Here is a 23,506-nt window from a genome sequence, read left to right as displayed (position 1 = left end):
CTTTGTAGAAAACGAAGCGTTTGAGAGAGGCGGGGCATAGAGGACCTACAATAATGTACAGTATTTGAAAAATAATGTGTTTTTTGAACATTAAAGCATGTCAACATATTCTGTTACACCAAATACACAAAATAATGATCTTTAAAAAAGCATCATATGACCCCTTTAAAGTAATGTTCCCTGATATTTTGAGACTAAAGACTGAAGTATTAGCACTTGTGCCAATCATTTAATTTCTAGCAATAAGCATTAGACAAAAATCATTGATATACGTATATTGATATAAATATATATATAAATTATGATACTTTTTATATGATAAGATTTTTAAGTTTATTAAAAGTTTTTAAAAAAGTATTAACATTAAAATGTATTCAATTTTAAAACACTGGGTAATAGGGAATAAATTACTTATATATACATATATTTCCCATGAATTAAAAAATATATATTTGATAAATTATTTTATAACAACTTTGCTAAGGGTTGAATGATAGAGCCTGATGAATGCAGTAGATTTTGTCTAAAAAAATAACAAAAAATGATTTACTTAATTATGTTTATAATTTGGTGTCACAATTTTAGGAATGTTTTGTTATTTAAATTAGTTTTACTATGATTAATTAGAAATTAACTGAACAGATTATGGCAAAATTATGTGTTATTTTATTTAACACTAGGGTGGGACAGGCCAAAATCACAATTTTAAGGGGGAAATTAAGACATTTAATGTGTTTAAAACTCAATACTTTTCATGGTAACCTTTTTTTTATTTTAAAAGGTTTATCTAGCATAACTAATAGTAGTTTTCTCACCATAGGATACATGGGATTTGTACCTCTAATGCTTTCTTTCTTTCTTTCGTTTGGTAATGGTAAACCACAGTACACATCATTTTAGATAATGAGGGAGGCAGAGAGAGGACAGATTGTTATTTTACCTTTCCATCCTCCTCATCAGAAGATTCATCGGAGTCCTCATCCTCTTCAACATCAGACTCACAACGAGCAATAGGTACAGTCAGTGTTGGAGGCAAACAGTTGGTCAAGCCATCTGCCATTTTCCTCTCATCCAGGTGGTTTAAAGCACACAGTTCTATGTCTCCTTCCCCTCCTCCTTTATTATTGTCAGGAGGTTTCTTTTCAAGAATCTGGCGCAACATACTGGCGATGAAGGCTTTGAGCCAATCTAGACCCCTGGTGATGCGACCAATGGCGATCTGAAGGTTGTTCATCTCACCATCATCATCACCTCCAGACAGGTTATCCCCGCTGAAGGAGCTGAGCAGCAGAGCCAGGAACAGGTTCAGTACCTGAGAAGTACAGGTCAGAATGAGGTTGGCAGGTTGAACGCATACAGTATAAGGAGTTCCTGTAGCTTAAGTGGCAAACGTGGCATACTTGCCATGCTGCAAAGTTACCTATAATTTAAGCTACTCTTTTAAAAAAGAGACCAGTTAAATATGTAAATGAATTGTTTTTGTTTAAAGAAGAAGACCTAAAATGCTAAGCAGGAACTAAATTATGCCACTCATTTACTGAAGAACTAATTCACTAGAAAGATTCAGATTCTCCAATGCAACGTAACATAGAGAAGACAGTTTATTAGATATGAGATTAACTGTTACAGTAACAATTTAGTTAGATTTAGAATATACATATCCATCAGCTTGGTGCAAAATTCCAGTGTTTAGAACATGATCTTGGCTAACATCATTCAAGTCTCAATAATAAAAGCTAGTTTCACAAATAATTGGTTCTCAAGTTATACATAGCCAGTGTCAAGTTTAGGTAAGCTCTGTCGTAATGAAGTTTCAATAAATATTATGTTGTCTGGAAGCATAGGGCAGGGATGCTATCTTTAGGATCTAGGCACACTAGACATAGCACATAGTTATAGAAGCCATGGTTGGCCTCATTCATATGATCATACAAATGTTTAAGAGCCACATTAAAAAAAAAAGTGTATTATTTTGAGGAAACCAGGCACAATTTTATGTAGATAAAATCGTCTGGAAGCATAGGGCAGGGATGCTATCTTTAGGATCTAGGCACACTAGACATAGCACATAGTTATAGAAGCCATGGTTGGCCTCATTCATATGATCATACAAATGTTTAAGAGCCACATTAAAAAAAAAAAGTGTATTATTTTGAGGAAACCAGGCACAATTTTATGTAGATAAAATTATATAATTCCAAGAAAAAGTTGTAGGACATAATATCATGAGAATTAAAGGGATAGTTCACCCTAAAATGACTTTTTTCATCCAGCCCACTAAATTTAAGAGTGCAGATGTAACTCATGTCAGTACCGACGCTCTATATGATTTCATTGCTCTCCATCAGGTGGTGTATTCTGCTGGTTTTGCTTTAGGACCCTCTGGTTCCCTGTCGATACTACACTCGTACAGGGTCTGCTAAGACGCTATGGGAAAAAGCCTTTTTTTTCCTGAACTGAAGCCTTTTTTTCAATCACGCAGTGAAACTGCACCGCCATTGGTTCGTGCAGTGTATAAAAAACGAACCAATGGCTCTGCAGCGGAGCTGCACGAGCCTATGGCGACAAAGCCCGCCAGAATGGGCAGAGCCATCTGGCTATATAAGCGGGCGTTCGCCACAGGATTCTCAGATTTCTTCTCCTTCAGCGACGACTACGCTCTACGCTGAGCTGAAGACTGAAGCCTCACTGCGAGAACTTCAGTCTCGCCTCTCTTCGCTTGCTAATCCGAAGCCTGCTCGCCATTGACACACCTTCGCAGCTGGAACTTGGACCTCTCAGCTCGGCTGAACTGCTTCTCCGCTAATGGCTCTGCAGCGGAGCTGCACGAGCCTATGGCGACAAAGCCCGCCAGAATGGGCAGAGCCATCTGGCTATATAAGCGGGCGTTCGCCACAGGATTCTCAGATTTCTTCTCCTTCAGCGACGACTACGCTCTACGCTGATCTGAAGACTGAAGCCTCACTGCGAGAACTTCAGTCTCGCCTCTCTTCGCTTGCTAATCCGAAGCCTGCTCGCCATTGACACACCTTCGCAGCTGGAACTTGGACCTCTCAGCTCGGCTGAACTGCTTCTCCGCTGCCTCAGCGACGCAGCAGTTCCGGTCCATTTCCCCTGCCGCCATCCTGCGATTCTAAAAGAGCTTACTAAAAGAGCTTGGCGTTGTTGCAAATGCCGCGCCGTTACTGCAATTCGTGCGCGTCTCCCCTGCACGGCGATGACGGCCACACGGAGTGCGTTTCCTGCTTTGGGAAATCCCACGTGGAAGCTGCGCTCACGGGAACTGATTGTTCTCACTGCGAGAACTTCAGTCTCGCCTCACTCGCTCATGGATCGCTTTCTTTTCAGAGAGCGACTCCGCCCCTCACGCCCTCCCGTTTTTTTCCTCACAGGTGCCTCACCCTCGCCCCAGAGAAAGAGTTCTCCCGTCCTCTTCTCCCAGTCTGACCAGCGTCCCTCTGCCGGCGAGAGTGATCTGGTCTCATTTGGGGGAAGTGAGGACGAGCTGCCTGAAGACAGCATGTCATTGACAGCCTCGGACGTAAAGCGCCCAGCGCCGCCAAAAGACGGGATGGACGCCGAGCTTCTCTGTATTCTCTTGAAAGCGGTCAAAGAGCTGGGTTTAGAGGGGTCTCCACCAGAGGAGCCTTCTCGCAGCCGTCTGGATGAATGGTTCCTGCCGGGGCGCCGTCAGGCTCCTCGTCAGCGTTCCTCTCCATTCTTCCCGGAGGTCCACGACGAGCTCACCAGATCATGGCGTGCTCCCTACTCCGCCCGCCTCCATACTTCTGCTTCATCCGCCCTCAATTCTATCGATGGCGCTGAAGAGAATGGGTACGACAAGCTGCCTCCCCTGGACGAGTCATTTGCCGCACACCTCTGCCCGCCCACGGCCATCAGCTGGAGAGCAAAGGCCGCTCATCCGTCCAAGCCTTGTAGGACCCCTTCAGCTCTCGCTGGACGTGCCTACACTTCAGCTAGACAGGCGGCTTCGGCGCTTCATTCAATGGCGGTCCTCCAAGTCTTTCAGGCCAAGATCCTTGCATTCTCAGATGAGTCTGGCCTGGACCCCGCGACCCTCAGGGAGCTGAGGAGTGCAACCGATCTGGCTCTGCGCGCCACCAAGACCACCGCTCAGGTGATCAGGAGGTCGATGGCCAGCCTTGTGGTGCTCGAGCGCCATTTATGGCTGACACTAACGGAAATCAAGGACGCGGATAGGGTCCCCTTCCTTGACGCTCCGGTCTCTCCCAAGGGTCTCTTCGGACCGGCGGTCAAAGGATTCACAGAGCGGAGGCACAGAAATCATCCCAAGCTATGCAACATTTCCTGCCAAAGCGCTCCAGCTCCGCTGCTACCTCTAGTTGCCCTAAGTCTATGCTGACTCAGCAGCCCGCAAAGCCAGTACCTGCCGCCCCCGCCATTCAGCCCGCAAAGACTCAGCAGACGCAAGGACGCTCCCACTCGGCCAGACGCTACCCCCTTCCTAAGTGCCAGGGACCCCAACCCAAGATTGCATTGGACCCGGCACCTCAGGCGTCTTCGTGATCTGGGGGCCAGGTCTCGCTACGGCCAGACCGCCTCCCAAGCAGCCTCTCTACAACCTCCTGACACCCCGTTCAACTCTGGGTACAGAGGAAAATGTGTTTGTTGCAAACAATAGGCCCCTTCAAGCGCCCAAGCAATCAGCCGCTGTTAGCGGGAAAAATAAAACACAAACATTTTCAAAAAGAGAGCAAATTTCCTCTTCCATTTCTCACGAATATTCAGCTCCCGTGCGGCCAGTCCCTCAAGTTAATCCAACCCCTCGCCACGCGGGCCGAGGCCTGGCAGGCCATCCCCGGAGTGTCGAGATGGGTCATGGGGATAATAAAACGAGGATATTCACTCCAATTCACTCGGAGACCCCTGCGCTTCAGCAACGTGGTCCCCACCTTACATATGTGTCCCCACCTAGTGCAAATCCCTAATGGTGCTTGCGCTCAGAGGTGATGAATCTGCTGGCAAAAGGAGCTGTAGAAACGGTTCCTCCAGCTCAGAGCGAGTCGGGCTTCTACAGTCATTACTTGCTCGTCCCCAAAAAGGATGGTGGCCTCCGGCCCATCCTCGATCTCAGAAGCCTGAATCATGCCCTCATGAAAAGGTTGTTCAAGATGACTACGCTGAACTAGATCCTTGCGCAAATTCTCTCAGGGGACTGGTTCTTTTCTCTGGACCTGAAGGATGCATACTTTCACAACCAGATAGCCCCCCATCACAGGCGATTCTTGAGATTTGCTTTCGAGGGAGTGGCTTATCAATACACGGTCCTTCCCTTCGGGCTGTCCCTGGTCCCCTGCACTTTTACGAAGTGCATGGACGCGGCTCTCTCCCCTCTGAGACAGATGGGTAAAATTAGTATCACACAGGACCCTCCTCCTCAGCCACCTAGAGCGCCTGGGACTCAGGGTCAATTTTGCCAAGAGCACGTTGTTCCCCAGCCAGCGAATATCGTTCCTGGGAACAATTTTCGACTCAGCTCAAATGAGAGCTGTAGTCGCGCCGGAATTGGCTCTGGCCATACGGAGACTGGCGGCCTCCTACGAGATTGGTACCACTCGGCCTCTCAAAACATTTCAGAGGATGCTGGGCCTCATGGCTGCAGCATCGCCAGCACTACAGCTGGGTCTGCTTCGTAAGTGTCCCCTTCAGCGCTGGCTGAAACCGCGGGTTCCATCCCATGCGTGGCATCACAGACGCCCGCAGGTCAGGGTGAATCAAGCCTGTATAACAGCCCTGGCCCCCTGGAAGAGCTCTCGCTGGATGGAACAGGGCGTGACCATGGGAATGGTTTGCAGAAGGACAGTTGTCATGACAGATGCTTCCAACGCAGGTTGGGGGGCGCTGTGCGAGGGCATCTCAGAGGAGTGGACACTCCATCCGCAGATGGTTCAGAGAATCTGGGAGATCTTCGGCAATGCCGAACTCTCACTGCCCAATTTATTATTCAAAGACCAGGGACGCGTTGGCCCATGATTGGCCCAACCTCCTTCTTTATGCATTTCCCCCAATCGCCCTGATCCTACAGGTAATCAGGCGAATCAGGGAACAAAAACACAAGGTTCTCCTGGTGTCCCCTCTCTGGAAGAACCAGTTGTGGCTATCAGAGCTGACTCAGCTGTTGGTAGCGGCCCCTTGGCCCATTCCGTTGAGACGAGATCTCCTCTCTCAAGCGAACGGAACAATATGGCACCCTCTGCCCGATCTGTGGGCCCTATTCCTCTGGCCGCTCGATGGGAGCCTTCAAGCCTCCCAGAGCTAGTCTTAAACACAATTTAGGAGGCTAGAGCCCCGTCTACGAGATGCCTCTACGCCCTTAAGTAGTCAATTTTCTCCGCTTGGTGTCTAAACAGAGGTAAAGACCCTCCTACTTCTGATCTGTCAGAGGTGTTGTCATTCCTGCAAGAGCTGCTGGATAAGGGACGCTCCCCATCCACTCTCAAAGTTTATGTAGCGGCTATAGCGGACTCTCATGCCCCTATTGCGGGCCAATCGGTGGGCAGAAACCGCGCGGTTATCCACTTCTTGAGGGGCACCAGGAGGCTGAATCCACCTCGCCCCCTAACCGTCCCTTCATGGGATCTGCCCACTGTGCTGAGGGCCCTGAAGGGCCCCCCTTTTCAACTGCTACAGTCTACCAACATTCGGTCACTGTCGCTGAAGACTGCTCTGCTTCTGGCACTAGCATCTGTAAAGCGAATAGGGGACCTGCAGGTGCTTTCCATTAGCCCTGCCTGCCTGGAATTCGGGCTTAACGACTCTAAGGTCTTCCTGAAACCAAGGCATGGTTATGTACCCAAGGTGCTCTCCACTCCATTCAGAGCACAAGTCATTACGCTCTCTGTGGTTCCTCCCTCTGAAGAGGACAGAGAGTTATCTCTGCTCTGCCCCGTCAGAGCTCTGAGAATTAACATTGAGCATTCCACCCCTTTTAGATGTTCGGATCAACTCTTTGTTAGCTTCGGTAACCGCACCAAAGGGCATCCGGTCATGAAGCAAAGACTCTCTAGATGGACAGTAGACGCTATCATACTAGCGCACTCTTCTTTGGGCCTTCAATGTCCCATCGGAGGACGGGCCCATTCTACCATAGGCATCGCCTCATCTTGGGCATGGTCCAGCGGTGTGTCCATTGCGGATATTTGTGAGGCGGCCGGCTGGGCCTCGCCCGTCCACATTCGCAAGGTTTTATAACCAGGATCCTCTCCGCTTGAAGAGACACGCACTGTGTTACGCAAACAAGTCTGACAGACAGCCCTTGACCGTATCGCACTCAAGCTCTCTGGCATTAGTTCACCTGTCAGCTCTCGACCCCTGGGGTGCCGAAGTTGCATGAGAACTCTGGAATGATTAACCAGGCTGGGCGTGACCACAAAGGGTTTCAGCCCGTGTTAGCCTTGGGTTGTTGTTAACTTCTCTATGGGCATTGCTTGCTTATGGAATTTATGATACTTTTATAGTCGTTCCTCTAACTTAGCACGGCGTGATTGTACTATGTTCCCATAGCGCCTTAGCAGACACAGTATGAGTGTAGTAACGACAGGGAACCTACTCGGTTACTAACGTAACCTTGGTTCCCTGAGATACAGGAAAGAGTGCTGCATTGCTAGCCGTGCTATGTAGCCATGCTAGTACTCAGTCATCGCTTCAGTCAAAGTAACCTAAGAATCCTGTTGCGAACGTCCGCTTATATAGCCAGATGGGTCCGCCCATTCTGGCGGGCTTTGTCGCCAGTGGCTTTTTTTTCTGTTTTAGCATGTCTAACCAATGGCCGTGCAGTTTCACTGCGTGATTGAAAAAAGGCTTCAGTTCAGGAGAAAAAAAGGCTTTTTCCCATAGCGTCTTAGCAGATGCAGTACTCGCTCCCATATCTCAGGGAACCGAGGTTATGTTAGTAACCGAGTACGTTTAGCTCAGTAAAGAAAAGAAAAATAACATGCAAATGAAAAAAAAAGTGGGAAAGAAAGAAAGAGTTATATATTTATAACTATGTACACACATTTTTTGTTTATAGGTTTCAAAGATTTTTTGGCTGTACCTGTCCAAATGACAGATTAATTTTTGCCAAAATATGTTACAGTTTGACACATTTGACAATGGCAACAACAAAAGATTTTGGATTTTCTAATTGCTTTGGATATAAGCTAATAAGACTATTACATTTTAAATTACATGCTACTATTTGGAGCATACACAAACGTTTGGGGTCACCAAGATTTTTTTACTTTTTTTTTTTGAAGAAATTAATATTTTTATTTAGCAAGGATGCATTAAATTGATCAAATATGACACAAAATATATCTATAATGTTACAAATGATTTATATTTCAAATAAATGCTGTTCATTTCAACTTTATATTTATCAAAGAATCCTGAAAAAAATCTGTGAGCAGATGCTTGGAAAACTCTAAATCCATACTATGGTAAGTGCACACGTTGAGCTTTGCGCACTTTCTAAAAATCCACACAAGTGGTAAGTGTGCACGTTATGCTTTGCGCATGTTCTAAAATCCACATAGCTGGTAAGTGTGCACGTTATGCTTTGCCCACTTTCTAAAATCCACATCAGTGGTAAGTGTGCACGTTATGCTTTGCCCACTTTTCTGAAATCCTGTATGGTAAGTGTTACGCGATATCAACCTCCTTCCCTTTCTCTGAGTTGATATAGACCCTGGTACCTTGGGCTCCACTCATCTAGTGTGTCTCTGTCAACACACTCTGGAAGCATCGCTCCCCTCACCATTGAGGGTTATTGTGAGCATGGTGCTTTTTTTCGAGCGTTCAATTCTCTCTGAGGAGTTGGATTCCTCGCTCCATGGGCTGTCCTCGTGGTAGTGTTGAGCAGTGCTCCCCTTTTATTAAAGGGTTACCTGGAATGAGCACGCTATTCCTCTGAATTCAGAGTTCTCCTTTCACATGAGAAGTTGAGTCCTCTGTTTTTCCAGAGCACCTGGAACCAGCAGCATCAGGCGAATTAGGCCCTTCCTCTGCCTCCCTGATGCGCTGAGTGTTTGGCTAGCTTGCAGTACGCTTACCCTTCTGATTCTACAATCGCGCTGTAGGTCGAGCCCCCTCTCGTTGAGAGCTGGGTTTGTGCTCCCTCAGCTAAGTAAATTGCTAGCTGTTCCAGCATTGGAACATGCTGTAGGTAGAGCTCCCTTCTCGACTGAGTGTGTAGCTCCCTCAGCTAAGTAAATTGCTACCTGTTCCAGCTTTGGAACATGCTGCAGGTCGAGCTTCCTCTGCGTATGTAACCATGGTTCCCTGAGTAGGGAACGAGACACTGCGTCCTCTAGGTTTCTTGCCATGCTTCGGACGCAAGCTTCAGACAAAGAAGTGGATGATGTGTTCTCCCGGCGCCTATTTATACTATATGTTGGTGTTTTTTCAATGTATGCTTCAGACACGGGTCACGACGAGGCGTTCCCCATAGCGACCCCTAGAGGACACAGTGTCTCGTTCCCTAATCAGGGAACCATGGTTACATATGTAACCTGAGACGTTTTTTAGACTACCATTGAGAAATTTTAACCAAACTATGTTACAGACTTTTCATTAAGACCCTAAAGAATCATATCAACTTGTGGAAAATGGGCATCCTATGACCCCTTTAAATAATTAAAAAAATTATATTTATCAGTAAATTAGCATTTTAGTATGATTTCTGAAGGACCATGTGACACAGAAGACTGGAGTAATGATGCTGAAATTTCAGCTTTAGCTTCACAAAAATAAATTACATTACACATTTCACAATATATTAACATAGAAAATTGTTATTTTCAATTGTAGTAATATTTTACAATGTTACTATACTATACTGTATTTTTGATCAAATAAATGCAGCCTTGCTGAACATAAGAGACTTTTAAAACTCATTTAAACTACAAACTTTTGAAAGGTAATGTATGTTTAGTTGCATTATTATTTGCATTTATCATTGTTTTTTTGGGTCATGGGCCATGAGTTACTGTATAAAGTATAGGTGAGGAGCTGGCACATGAATCTTCAGCTTCTGCTGCTGTGTTTCTCAGCTGTCCATGTTTGTTTCTTGTGCGCCAAGACTCACTTGAGCTGCATCTTAGCACACAGCCAAGATCAAAACCGCTGTTTGCTGGCTCCAGTCATATGATGTAAATAGAAAGCAGCACTGAACATGTGGCTCTGTCATTGCATGTTTGTCCTGAAGACAAGCAGGAGAGTGTTTAACCACATGAAGAGTGTGTGTGAGAAAATGTATGTTAGCCATGGGCCACGTTGAGTAATGATGCTTTTGTTAGCTCGCTAAGACAGGCCATTTCCTTTTCTCACTATGTATAACCTGAGAGGAAGTGTATTCAGTCAGCAGCACCAGTATGGTAATTATGTGCACAGCTGCTAGCAGCTCATCTGCATCTCCTTGATCTGTATCAACACGTGAAGTTAGCATTCATTAAAAACAACAATGACAGTTTCCTGTTGGGATACTATTTACAGAAACGCTAAATCTTTACAATAAACTTGCTGAAATGAGATATATCTATGATAATATTTAATCATTTATTTTTAATTGCAATGCTCTTAGCTGGAGGCTTAACTAAAACTAAAACCATAAAAAAAACAGCTTCTGTTACTTGAAATAAAATAAACATTAACTGAAACAAAATAAAATGTAAAAAACTTAAACTTTGAAATTTTATTTCATTATTTTAAGTACTAATACAGTTAAAACTAAATAAACTAAAACTATTGAAAATAAAAAATACCAAATACTACATAGAAAAAAATAAAATTGATAAAAACAGCAAAATTACTAAAACTTCAAAATTAAAGTAAAAATAGATAGATAAAAATAAAATCAAAATATTAATATTTAATATAAAAAACTATAATAATATATCAATGCAACTAAAACAACATTTATTGTCATATTTATTGTACTCCAGCACTATAGGGTGCCTTGCATATGAATGTTTAAAGGGGTGGTTGACTGCTTTTTTTCTTTTTAAGAAGTGTTTGCCAGCAAGTATTTCTGGCTACCACAGCAACCGGGTGTGCATCCATGTTTAACGCTTCTCGTAGCTATGTGAAAAATATCTGTCTGTTTATACACATAAAGTGTATAAGTGGAACACACATGATTTGAATGAGAGAGAGAGAGATTCAGAGCAGAGCGTGTGCAGAGCAGGGGATGCGAGGAACAGGATTAAGAACCGCTGCTTTAGAACATTGATTTTGAAACTTGTGAATCAATTAGAATCGTTAGAAGATCAGTGTTTCCCCTAGGTTTACGGCTTTGGGGGGGGGGGATTTTTTTTTCCTGGACTCCTTTTTAATGGTTAAATTACATTGTATTAATCAAAAAGCATGTCTAATTAATTAAAATCATGAAACTTAAACAATTTAACATCAATTTATTACAAGTTTAACAAATATTACGTTTGGGGCCTTATGAAATGTTTTATTTGTCCAACCTTATGTTTTATTGTACTTAATGAAAGAACAAGGTATAGACATGTTCTATAAGAAAGGTAACTTTAAATGACTTCTGTTGTGATCTGGCGCTATAGAGAAAATATAATTAAATAAAATTAACTTGACTTTCAAGGGGGGCGGGGGGTGCCGTTGGGGGGGCGGGCCAACCCCCTACAATAATGGCAGGGGAAACACTGGAAGACAGAATCGTGTTTCATAAATGAATAGATTTTTTCACGCACCCGGGGCGGGCCGCCCCCCTAAAATAATGGCAGGGGAAACACTGGAAGACAGAATCGTGTTTCATAAATGAATAGATTTTTTCACACACCCCTAGTTTTGACGGCATGGCAACAACTCTTGTTGGGCGGGTTTATGTAAATTTCAGGGTTTATGATGTCACCAACCCGGGAAGAAGCTCATTGTAGTCCCTACCAGCTGCAACTGTAGGCATTAAACTGCCATCATTTTAAAAGACAATATCAATGCATTGAACTTTCAGCGTCGCAAGTTTGCAGATATTGTTTATGCTCAAACAGCAACATTACACACTAACTAAAGTTAAAAAAGTGAAATCACAATCAACCACCCCTTTAAACGTTATGACTAATTAACACCTGGTTACCCAGAGAAATCAGACGCTAACTGCTCTGCCACCTGAATGTCAACAACAGCCGGCCTGCCATCAGCTGTGCTGAAAATCCTTTGGGTTTGGCTTGGTTGCTATGCTAAAGCTTCAGATCAGTACAGCTTCAGGGTAACAGTTATAAAGATTAACAGCTTAGCAGTGACAGCAGATGTCTAATAATAATAGTGTTCCCTTTGAGTGTGGAAGAAAATAGTAACATATCGGAGCTGTGCTGCACTAAAAGCTTTAGAAGTTCTTGCACAAGCAACGCACTGCAAAAAAAAAAAATTCCTCCCCAATATTATTGTTTTACAGTACAATATACAGTAAATATATCTTGATTTAAGAATATTCAGATATTTATACTGGAAAACTAGACAAAAATACCAAAATACCAAAATCCTCAGTGGCATGTCATCAGATGCTAATTCACTAAATCAGCAAAGTGAAGTGTTTTTCTCCCATAATATTTGACTCTCCTACCACAAGGTTTCCAATGACCATGACCATCATGAAGACTATCAGGCACATGCTCGCTCCCGCCACCTCCATGCAGTCCCACATGGTCTCGATCCACTCTCCACACAAGATCCGAAAGATGATGAGGAAAGAGTGGAAGAAGTCGTTCATGTGCCAGCGGGGCAGCTCGCAGTCCTCAGAAATCTTACAAACGCAGTCCTTGTAGCTCTTGCCAAAAAGCTGCATGCCCACCACGGCAAAGATGAAGACGATGATGGCCAGGACAAGCGTTAGGTTCCCCAGGGCACCTACTGAGTTGCCAATGATCTTGATCAGCATGCTAAGGGTGGGCCAAGATTTAGCCAGTTTGAAGACACGTAGCTACTTCCAGCACATCCGTCAGAGAGGGGCACAAACACACATACCGTGAGAGACACAATAGCATACAAAGTTAAACCACATACCATTTTTATACTAGGGTGAGGTATTTCTTAAATTCATACATTTTCCAGAAAGCATAAATCACACAAACCATGAAATAAAAAAGGTATTGAGGGGTTGAGATGCAGACTTACCAAACGGAAGGACCTGAGAACGGACAATCCTTGAACATTGGCCAGTCCCAATTCTACCAGGCTGAGTGTGACAATGATACTGTCAAAAATGTTCCAGCCCACCTGGAAGTAGTAGTAGGGGTCCATAGCAATGAGCTTGAACACCATTTCAGCTGTGAAGATTCCTGTAAATACCTAGAAGAATAAGATTTAATGTGATGTGAGATACTACTAATAACCTGAATTAATGGCAGCCAATTTAAACCGTTTAATCAGCTTTGCTGTTATTTACAATTACAGTTTATTTTTCCTGATGCCAATGCACTTAAATGACTAATAAAATAAGAAAGCTTTTGTGTTCTGCTGTTCAGGGATATATGCTATCTAAGGCAAGCCCAGAAAGGGGAAAAAGCAATAAGGCCACTTGTTACAGTTAATGCATTAACGAACAAGAAATAACAATGAGCAGCAACAGAGTTTTCATTTGATACAGTATTTAGAAATCTTTGTTAACATTAGTTCATTAATATGCAACAGTTTATTGTTAGTTCATGTTAGCGCAGGTCCATGAAAAAATATTTGATTTTAATAATGTATTAGTGAATGTTGAAATTAACATTAACTGTTAATACTGTGTATATATATATACAGTGCATATACAGTATATATATATATATATATATATATAAAATAGCAAGTTATGAACTAGCTACAACAGGGCCATGCTGGTTAACCAGCTCTTAAAAAAAAGAAAACAATGAGATCGGCAGTGTATATATATGCATAGAGTTTAAACAAGGTAAATTTGACAATAATACATAAGTATTGAGACTGATACTAACCAAGTTTCCCACTGAGAGAACATGTTCGAAATCTGGACTCATTGGGTAGTGCTCCATGGCCATGAAAAGTGTGTTGAGCACAATGCAGATGGTGATACCTAAATCCACAAATGGGTCCATCACTACAAAATGAACCCACTTCTTAAATATGATCCAGGGAGTGCAGCAGTCCCATTTAAAGAAAATATCAGCGAACTTGTACCAGCCAGGGGGACAAGGCCTCTGAGCATCTTCCAACTCTAGGGAGACAAAGAGAGATTGAAAACACTATTTGAACAGTTTCCATTTAGGGTAAGCAGTGAATGAACACCAGCAGAGTGACAGCAATAAGTTCTGCCAGTCTAAAGTCAACTCATGGCTCTGAAATAGTCCAAAGATTAACACCACTCAGAGGAAGTTAACAGGTTTTTCTCCACACACAATGAGTCTGACCTTTGCTTAGGATAAATCTCTATCTTCAGATGCTCTCAGGCTGTTCTGTCAGACCATGGTACAATAATCTATAAATAAATAAACTTCAGGGACATAAAAATCGCCAGTCTAAGCCCAGTGCATTTACATTCCTGCTATTGGGACTTCACAAGAAATAGTTGAGGGTTTTCAGCATGTCTTTGATCATGTCATGGTTATAAATGTACTGCATTTGAACTTTTATGTACCAAACTATTTTGATGTCTAAAATCTTGACGTCCTGACATTCTGAAACATCTGGAGAAGCATAATAAATGGAAAAACTTGACATGCTCAGTAACAAAGCTACTTAATAAGGTATTTAAATGAATATCCTTTTAATTTGCAGTTAATCGACCCTCAAGGAGTTTCTTCAAGCTAGTACCCTCCATAGTTGCAGTGAGCACACTGATAGCACTAGCTGTTCTCTTGGAGAGTTTGGGCTGGTCCAGGTACTGCATGCTGTGTTTGGAGCTCATGGATTTGTGGTCGTCTTCAGCTGATAACTGGAGGATAAATGAAACAGTACAGATGTCATCACAATGGCAAAACATACTAGTACTAGTAATACTATCTGGAGTGAAGCAATTGTGATTTTGAAGTTTGCAATCTCTAAATGACTAGAAAAGAGACTTCTATTTAACATTCAGTTATTACAATAAGTTCATACTGAATCTAGACATACACTAGTAGGTATGCATCAAACTCATACTCTGTGGTATGCATCAAAAGGTCATTATAATCATGAGATCATCAACATTCTGTCAAGTGTGTTGAAACTTTTGACAGGCTATGTATAAAAAACACTAATCAGAGGTGTAAAAAGTACTGAAAAATTGTACTTCCTTTAAAGTACAGATACTATGTCAAAAAACTCTACTCAACTGAAACTCCAGGTACCTACCCAAAAAATTTGAGTGAAAGTAAAAATATACACATTTAAATGTACTTAAGCGTTTAAAATATTTGAAAAATTATGAACTTTGTAAAAACAAACTGTCAGAATATACTTTCTCATTGTTCTGAATATACAGTATAAAACTATAAAACTCTGTTTTTTCTGAAAACAAATTCTGAAAACAGTTACCTGAACATTTTCAGGAGATGATTTTACAGTGATTTAACAATATAGTGATTTTTAGATTAATAATTAAGAGTAATCATGAACCGTGTTCACACTTGACTCAAGTTCATCCATAAAAATAAAATTTTTATTTTTAAATAACTGAATCATATGTATTTTGTACATTTAAGTCTAAATGAAACTGTTACAGAGTAAAAAGTATTATTTTTATCTTGTAAATGTAACTGAATAAAAGTACAAATATTTGGTTTTAACTAGGGCTGCCCCCTAATAGACTTCAATAGAAGAGGCCTGGTCGACCAAAATTGTATTATTCGTTTAGTCGCAGAAAAACAAAATCCACATTGGCGAAGTCATGCAGATCGTTAATGGCTGGTCTTTGTGGTAATATAGTACATCGGGCAGGACATCCAAACGCTCGCCTATCATTCGTCAACCTCAAATATGACTTATCATCTGAAATATGTTAGTAGCAGCAACTTTACATGACCGCTCAATCTAATGTTAACCTAGAAAAATGTGCGCTATTCAAGTGTGTGGAAGCGGAACAGCGCTCACTGCAGGACAGATGGAGGCGCCGGTGTGCTCACTTGCTCTTAAAATACTCCCTCATTTTTGCTCATACAGATAAAAGTAACACATCTTTCAAATCTGTAAAGACTCTTCGTTTATTTGTGTGCACTCACAATAACAACAAAACATGGCGTTTTTGTAAAATAATAAAAGCAACAGGATGCGCTTTCTGCAGTCTCGGTCTCTGTGAACTTGAACACGAAACTCAGAAACTCCGTGTATAGCCTACGTGCCTTACAGATATGAAAACATAGCCTATCTATAGAGAGCGAAATGTCTATTTTCAAATAAACCAGTTCAAATGGAAAAAAAATATTCTCAGATTATGTAATCCGTTCGAAACCTGCATACAGGCGCGTCCACTGCAGAGATGACGAGTCAGTGTCGCCGACTTCATCTCTTAAAGCAAAAACAAAGAAAGCACTAGTTTATCAATGAATTATTAAAATGTTAATGCAGCCTCCTTACTGTTTTTATCTGACACATTCATAATCATTACTTCTGCCGGTGTTTGTGTGCACTCACAATAACAACAAAACATGGCGTTTTTGTAAAATAATAAAAGCAACAGGATGCGCTTTCTGCAGTCTCGGTCTCTGTGAACTTGAACACGAAACTCAGAAACTCCGTGTATAGCCTACGTGCCTTACAGATATGAAAACATAGCCTATCTATAGAGAGCGAAATGTCTATTTTCAAATAAACCAGTTCAAATGGAAAAAAAATATTCTCAGATTATGTAATCCGTTCGAAACCTGCATACAGGCGCGTCCACTGCAGAGATGACGAGTCAGTGTCGCCGACTTCATCTCTTAAAGCAAAAACAAAGAAAGCACTAGTTTATCAATTAATTATTAAAATGTTAATGCAGCCTCCTTACTGTTTTTATCTGACACATTCATAATCATTACTTCTGCCGGTGCGGTGTGGCAAGCTTTATGCGTGCGCTTGAGTGCTTATTAGGCAATGTAGGCAATTAAAGGCACATTATTATGATTTAAATGGTTTATTAATAAACGTGCGATTATTTGACTAATACTTCAAATGAACAACTACTAGTTGACAGAAAAATCTTTAGTTGGGGCAACCCTAGTTTTAACAGAACCGAAGTAAAGTACAGACTCCCAACAATATAGTAGAGAAGTACTCTTACTCAAACTCTTTAAACCTGACTCTAAAAATAATGTTAAAATACTGATGTCAAAATTACATTACCTCTTTGTTAGAAGAGGCTCTGTTGACAATGAGGCGAGGCACTAATCGGCCGTTACAGTCCTTTATAACATCATCACCGCCAAGACTGTGCAGTGAACCTGTCATGTTTGACCCTCGACTTTGTGTCGCCTGGCTGGCTAAAGATGCTTTACTGCCTGCCTGTAATTTAAATAAACCACTATATATCAACATATAAGTGTAACGTATCAATGTAAATCAATTAATAGTAAGTATTTTGGGGTTTTGATATGCATTACATTGTCAAAATGATTGCATTGTGAATCTGAGGTAGCACTAGTCTTTAAATAATTTAACCGTATTTTAAAGTGAAATATATGGTAGTCACCTGACCTCTTGCTCTTGGTTCCTGAGTTGCTCAAGTAATCTTTGAAACTCCTCTTCTTTCTCACGAGCTTCAGCCAAGTTGGCTTCGTTCTGCTCATCGTATGCCATAGCAACCACAGCCAAAATCAGGTTGATGAGGTAGAAAGAGCCCAGGAATATGATCACCACAAAGAAGATCATGTAGGTCTTCCCAGCGGCACGAAGGGTCTAAACAAGATGGAAATGGAATTTAATTTGCGTGTACTATTCCAACAAATAAACAAACATAAAAATGACAAGTTAACAGACCAACTGGAAGAGATTCTCCCAATAGTCCTGAGTCATGAGTCTGAAGAGGGCGAGAAATGCCCAGCCAAAGTTGTCATAGCTGGTGTAGCCATAGTTCGGGTTTTGTCCAGCCTTCATACATGTGTAACTTTCTGGGCACCTCCTTTTAAAACAACAGACAAAAAATGTAATTAATCTTTATCTTTTCATACATAAATCTTTGTTGCTTTTATGGTGTATTACAATTACATAGCTATTGATATGTGTTATCAATATATTAAATTACAAGCATTTTTTTTATTACTGAACGTAAACCAAACTTACCCAGCATCAGAGCTGTTACCACATATCAAAGCATCTAAACTTCCTTCCAGAAAGTATTGGTTTTCTGCAGAGTATAACAAGTATAATAAGGAAGTTTATAGCAGGCAATATATTAATCATTCTATGATTTTTTATTCCAAAGTGACTTGCCAACATTTTTTTTAAATCACATGCATTAATACCTTTGTGTCTAATATTTAAAATTCAAACCTCAAATGAAAAAAGTAACTGTAAAAAATGTTCTACATTTTTTCAGCTTTACAAAATACTGTAATTATTATCTTGCAATTACATGTAGTACTTCGTGTTTTAACTATGTGATGACATAATTGAGTAAAAAATATTTAATGGAAATATTTAATAATCTTGACCTGACTTCACCTTCATTGTCTATGTATGCTTTGAAATCGAAAGTATCTGTGACGTTGAGGGTGGTGTCATTGACCATGGTGTAGTTGTAGTCATCAAAGATGGTGCTGTTGGGAATGGGCCAACGGATGCACTTGTGGCGTAGATTTCCCATGAACAGCTGCAGGCCAATGAGGGCAAATACAGCCAGTGCAAAAAGAGTCAAAATCATAACATTTACCATCTTCTTGACAGACTGAATCAAAGCCCCGACGATGGTTTTCAAACCTGAGCAGAAAGTACAAGGTGAAACCTTTTTGAAATTATTTTTTTTTAAATATGGAGAGTGGAAAATACGCAATAGAGAAACAAATCCTTTTTTGTATACAGTAAAAAAAATAAAAATACAATGTCATTATTAAATTATAGAAATAAACATTTGTATACAGACATACAAGAAAACAAAAACATCATGGAAAACATTTGCTTTCGTGTGGTTTTGTGGTTTTCCTTTTTGTGACTTTAAAGAACTGTTGCATTACATACAATTTTTAACACAATTATTACATACCAGGAATAACTGTGATTGTTTTGAGAGCTCGAAGCACACGAAATGTCCTCAGTGCTGACACATTACCAAGGTCTACAAACTCTGTGATGTACCTGGAAACAATCAAACCACAAATCAATTTGTGAAATAGGCAGAACAGATCAGCTAATGTAAAATATGCTTGGAATACAGAAAACAATTAGTCCCATTTAATTGTAATTATATAGAAAATAAGGATCAGCAAAGTCTTCAGCTTCTGAGATTTTGTGTTTGTATTTTTTTAAGTCCTCTAGTAATTTTTTTGGTTAGCTGTTCCTGGCAGTGGAAAAAGATTGGTTTTAATGTTCCCTAACCCTAACCCTAACCCTAATATATATATGTTATATATAGATCCGTCGACCACTGGCCAAATGGCAGCATTAGCTGACAGTCATTGAGAAGGTACCTGAATGATACTAAGCATGCAGGGTGTCATAATCTCCATTAGAGGGCACTTCACTCTTGCTATTGTTCTCTGGACTCAATTTCCCATGTCTTCCTTGCCCCTCGTGTGATCTTGTCATGTGCTACCCTTGTCTGTGTGTTATGTTCTGATTGGTTCCTTGGTTGCATGTGTCTTGTTTTCATTGGTTGGTTTTGTCATGTGTTGTCCTTGTCTAGTATAAGAGTTGCTCACACATGCTCCAATTTTGCTGATTATTGTTAGCTTGTAGCATGTTCCTAGTTTCTGTGTTTTCCTAGTTCCTAGTTTTCTGGCCTTGCCTTTGTGTTCCTTGATCCTTGGACTGTTTATCTATTTTATGATCTTTGCTTTCTGCCCTTCCTTGTCTGTTTTTGGATTACCCTTTTGGATTACCTTGTTTGCTATTGTACTGCTGGTGTTTGACCCTGCCTGGTTTGACCACATTTTGGAATAAAGCCTGCATTGTCACGACTCTTCACGTAACACAGGGTATCACTTGTGTGAACATTGCAAAAATGAGATCAAAGAACCACTAAACCTTAAAGGAATAGTTCACCTAAAAATGTTCTCAAAATGTAGTCACCATTAGGTGACCTAACATGTAGAAGAGTTTGTTTCTTCACAGAAACAGATTTGCTCATCAGTGGATTACTCTGCAGTGAATGGGTGCTATCAGAACTAGAGTCCAAACAGCTGATAAAAACATTACAATACTCCACAAGTAAGCCACATGATTCCAGTCCATCAATTAACGTCTTGCAAAGCAAAAAGCTGCATGTTTGTAAAAAACAAATCCATCATTAAGGTGTTTTAACTTTAAAGTGGTCATCGGATGCAACATGCACTTTTACAAGTTGTTTGAACTGAAATGTTTGTTGGCAGTGTGTGTACACAACCACCCTATGATGATAAAGATCCACCTAGTGTTTTTTTTTTATGTTGTTAAATCATTTTCCCCTTTCTCATATTAAGCCATTCTCAGATGCCTGTCTGTGTGATGTCACACAGACCCAGCCCCCTCCCACGATTGTTGACTGACACTGTCGTTTTACCATAGACCCGCTCTGAGTGAGCTGTCATCAGTCCGCCATTGTTTCGACGCCAGAGAAGGAGTAGACAAGAAGGGCTTCTAAGCGATTGAGGTGTTCTGTTGTTGGATGTAATAATGAACATAGCAGTCATCATTTACTCCCGACATCTGAGCCACTGACGACGCTGTGGATTACCTTTGTTTTTGAAGGGAATGCGCCCCCGATCTGCCTAAATGCGTTTATGTTCGCGCAAATCATTCGTGATCCAGCATCACCTACAGAAGAATTGAGTATATAGAAGTGAGTACGAATCTCTGCAAATCGCCTTTCCTAATAACGTGCTAGTTAGCAAGTTCCACAGCTAAAGTTTATAATACCAGTCCATAATCCATAATAATACTTCCAGTGAAAAAGTCCATCCCCTTTTGTCCTCTTACATCAAAATCCACCCACATATTTGTTTTGAACAGGTTTTGACTGTTTTCACTAGTCACTGGAGCTTGATCTGTGAATATTTCTCTCCTGATTCACTAAATAAACAAATATTATGGATAGAGGACTTGTTTAAAGTTAAAAACACCTTAAAGACCCATTCATTTTTTACATACATCCAGCTTTTCATTTCGCAAGATTGAGTGACAAGATGAACTGATGATTAATTGATGGACTGGATTCATGTGGATTACTTGTGGATTATTGTGATGTTTTTATCAACTGTTTGGACTCTCATTCTGATGGTACCCATTCACTGCAGAAGATTCATTGGTTAGCAAGTGATGTAAGGCTAAATTTCTCCAAAACTGTTCTGATGAAGAAACAAGCTCATCTACATCACTTGAAGATTTTGTGATATTTTTAGGTGAACTATAAATAACATACATGCATGTATATATATATTTATATACACTGTATGAATTGAAATACTCACGCCATGCTGATCACCATGAAATCAAGCCAGTTCCATGGATCACGGAGGAATGTGAAAGGTCCGATGCAGAAGCCCCGAGACAAAACTTTGATTGTTGCTTCAACGGTATATATACCAGTAAAAACATACCTAAAATAACAATATATATAAATCAATATTTCTCATGAATAAATTATCATAAATAGGTGCTGCAGAGCCACAATTATATTGTGCTAGTATTAATATTGAACATACAGTATAAATCAGTTGTGAATTACAAGTATACATTTTTTCTGTTACATATATGGGATATATTTAAAATACAAATAAAAAATAAACCAACACAGAAATGTGTAATTATTTCCTATAGATATTTTACTTTTGGCAGCAGCTATTTGCACTACATGTAAATACATTATAAAACAGTATGCAATAATAACGTATTGAGTGCAAATTATAATTTTAATTCAAAGTATTAAATGGATATGCCCTTCCCTTCACCTACCCTAAGCATACCCGATATTTTATTTTGACTCTTCGATTATTTCCTTCATTTTTTATTGAAAATAAATGCCTTTCCGATGTGATATGAGATTTAAAAAGAAAGGAAAAAAAGTTTGGCAAAAGGTGGATTTGAATTCAAGTCGATCGTGTCAAAAAGACAACTGTATGTGCTTTATCAGCTACACCACTCGAGCTGTTGTTTGACTGTCGTCATTTGTAGTGTTGACTATCCCAACCACAGGTTGGTAACTTCTGCCAGCAAGGTGGGCTGTTTGCACTTAGTGTAAATAGACACTCCATTTACTTTTTCATTACTCGCTAACCTTTCATCCCTCCAAAATTATTCGAGACTTCTACTAGTACTCAACAGATCACTTCTGCTGAAAATGTGTGTGTTCACACAAGGCAGCTCTTACTCGACAGTTTTACTCCAGGCTGGAGGGTTACTCATTGTCATGAACACGCAGTTGGACAGGATAGTGATCATGATGACCATACTAAAAAATTTGAAGAACAGTCAAGGTAAATATGGCAAATAAGTAATGACACACTACTGCATCAATCATGATAAACAAAAATTAAATTGAAATGATGAGAATGAAAAGGATATGAATGTATAAGAATTTTGATGGCTCCTCTTCTGACAAGGCTAAAAGGACTGATACAAAACAGCGCTGGTTCAGCAGTAAACCTGTAGATTGTGTTTCCCTTACCTATGACAATAAAAGTCTGCAAATGAGAAGGAGGTTAACACAAAGGTTTAAGAACACTTATGGACACCAGATGAACAGAGGTTTAGTTTTAAATACAGAGCACTGCACTTAATAGTTATGGGTGTGAGAATGACCTTCTGTGTTTTATAGAAGGGGTCTATGTCCTCCAGAGGAGTGTTGAGGAGATCCACTGGTGGGTCACCATAGATCATTGGCAGGCACTTTCCTGCCTCTAAATCACTGCTCGGGGCCTGTGGTTCCTCCTCAACCCCCTCTACATCCTCCCTGGTGCTCCTCTCCTGGATGAGCCTGTCGATCTCCACCAGCGACTCTGGGGTGAATCTGTGGAAGACGTTGTTGCCTGTGGGAGGGAGCAGGCTTGCCATCTTGGCATCGCGAAGAGATACCACCTCAACGGGGAATCTCTACACCAAGCTCCTGAAAGAGAGGAAAAATATTTTTGAATTATGGCAAATGTCACTATGGACTTCATATATGAAAATCATTTATGAATATGTAATCATACATATGCAGCGCAGTTTTAGGGAAAACTATCAAAATTAAAAGAAAACCTTTCTCTATTGCAAAACTTACTTACATTTTTTTGTTGTGAATATATTGCAAGAGATGCAAAGAATGAGAGCTGCTCTCCCAAAGCAAATTATTCAGAGTCAAGCATCTTTAAGATGTATTTGTAGGCAGCGGCTATTTGCACTAAGTGTAAATAGCGATAGAGGATATTTACACTAAGTAAAA

The 23,506-nt window shown here is 40.8% G+C and overlaps 1 protein-coding gene across 1 annotated transcript in view; it reads right to left on the bottom strand.

Annotated features, from left to right (window-relative positions):
- Positions 1 to 23,165, bottom strand: part of LOC107598592 (sodium channel protein type 4 subunit alpha A) — a 36,164-nt gene extending 12,999 nt beyond the window's left edge. Inside the window, exons 1-15 of the mRNA XM_016289981.1 lie at positions 22,885 to 23,165; positions 22,646 to 22,766; positions 22,454 to 22,541; positions 21,555 to 21,683; positions 19,154 to 19,245; positions 18,616 to 18,870; positions 18,235 to 18,298; positions 17,932 to 18,073; positions 17,650 to 17,850; positions 17,299 to 17,457; positions 14,812 to 14,932; positions 13,977 to 14,215; positions 13,156 to 13,329; positions 12,605 to 12,961; positions 941 to 1,312 (exon numbers count right to left, since the gene is read on the bottom strand). Of these exons, the coding sequence (XP_016145467.1) occupies positions 941 to 1,312; positions 12,605 to 12,961; positions 13,156 to 13,329; positions 13,977 to 14,215; positions 14,812 to 14,932; positions 17,299 to 17,457; positions 17,650 to 17,850; positions 17,932 to 18,073; positions 18,235 to 18,298; positions 18,616 to 18,870; positions 19,154 to 19,245; positions 21,555 to 21,683; positions 22,454 to 22,541; positions 22,646 to 22,766; positions 22,885 to 23,136 (2,766 nt within the window). The 5' untranslated portion in view covers positions 23,137 to 23,165. The remainder of the gene's footprint in view (positions 1 to 940; positions 1,313 to 12,604; positions 12,962 to 13,155; positions 13,330 to 13,976; positions 14,216 to 14,811; positions 14,933 to 17,298; positions 17,458 to 17,649; positions 17,851 to 17,931; positions 18,074 to 18,234; positions 18,299 to 18,615; positions 18,871 to 19,153; positions 19,246 to 21,554; positions 21,684 to 22,453; positions 22,542 to 22,645; positions 22,767 to 22,884) is intronic.
- Between the last annotated feature and the right edge of the window lie 341 nt (positions 23,166 to 23,506).

This window comes from Sinocyclocheilus grahami, unplaced genomic scaffold (genome assembly GCF_001515645.1).
Source record: "Sinocyclocheilus grahami isolate Dianchi unplaced genomic scaffold, SAMN03320097.WGS_v1.1 scaffold253.1, whole genome shotgun sequence".
In the NCBI taxonomy this organism is placed as follows: domain Eukaryota; kingdom Metazoa; phylum Chordata; class Actinopteri; order Cypriniformes; family Cyprinidae; genus Sinocyclocheilus; species Sinocyclocheilus grahami.
Note: the sequence above shows the minus strand (reverse complement) of the source record. Positions and strands in the feature narration are given on the sequence as shown.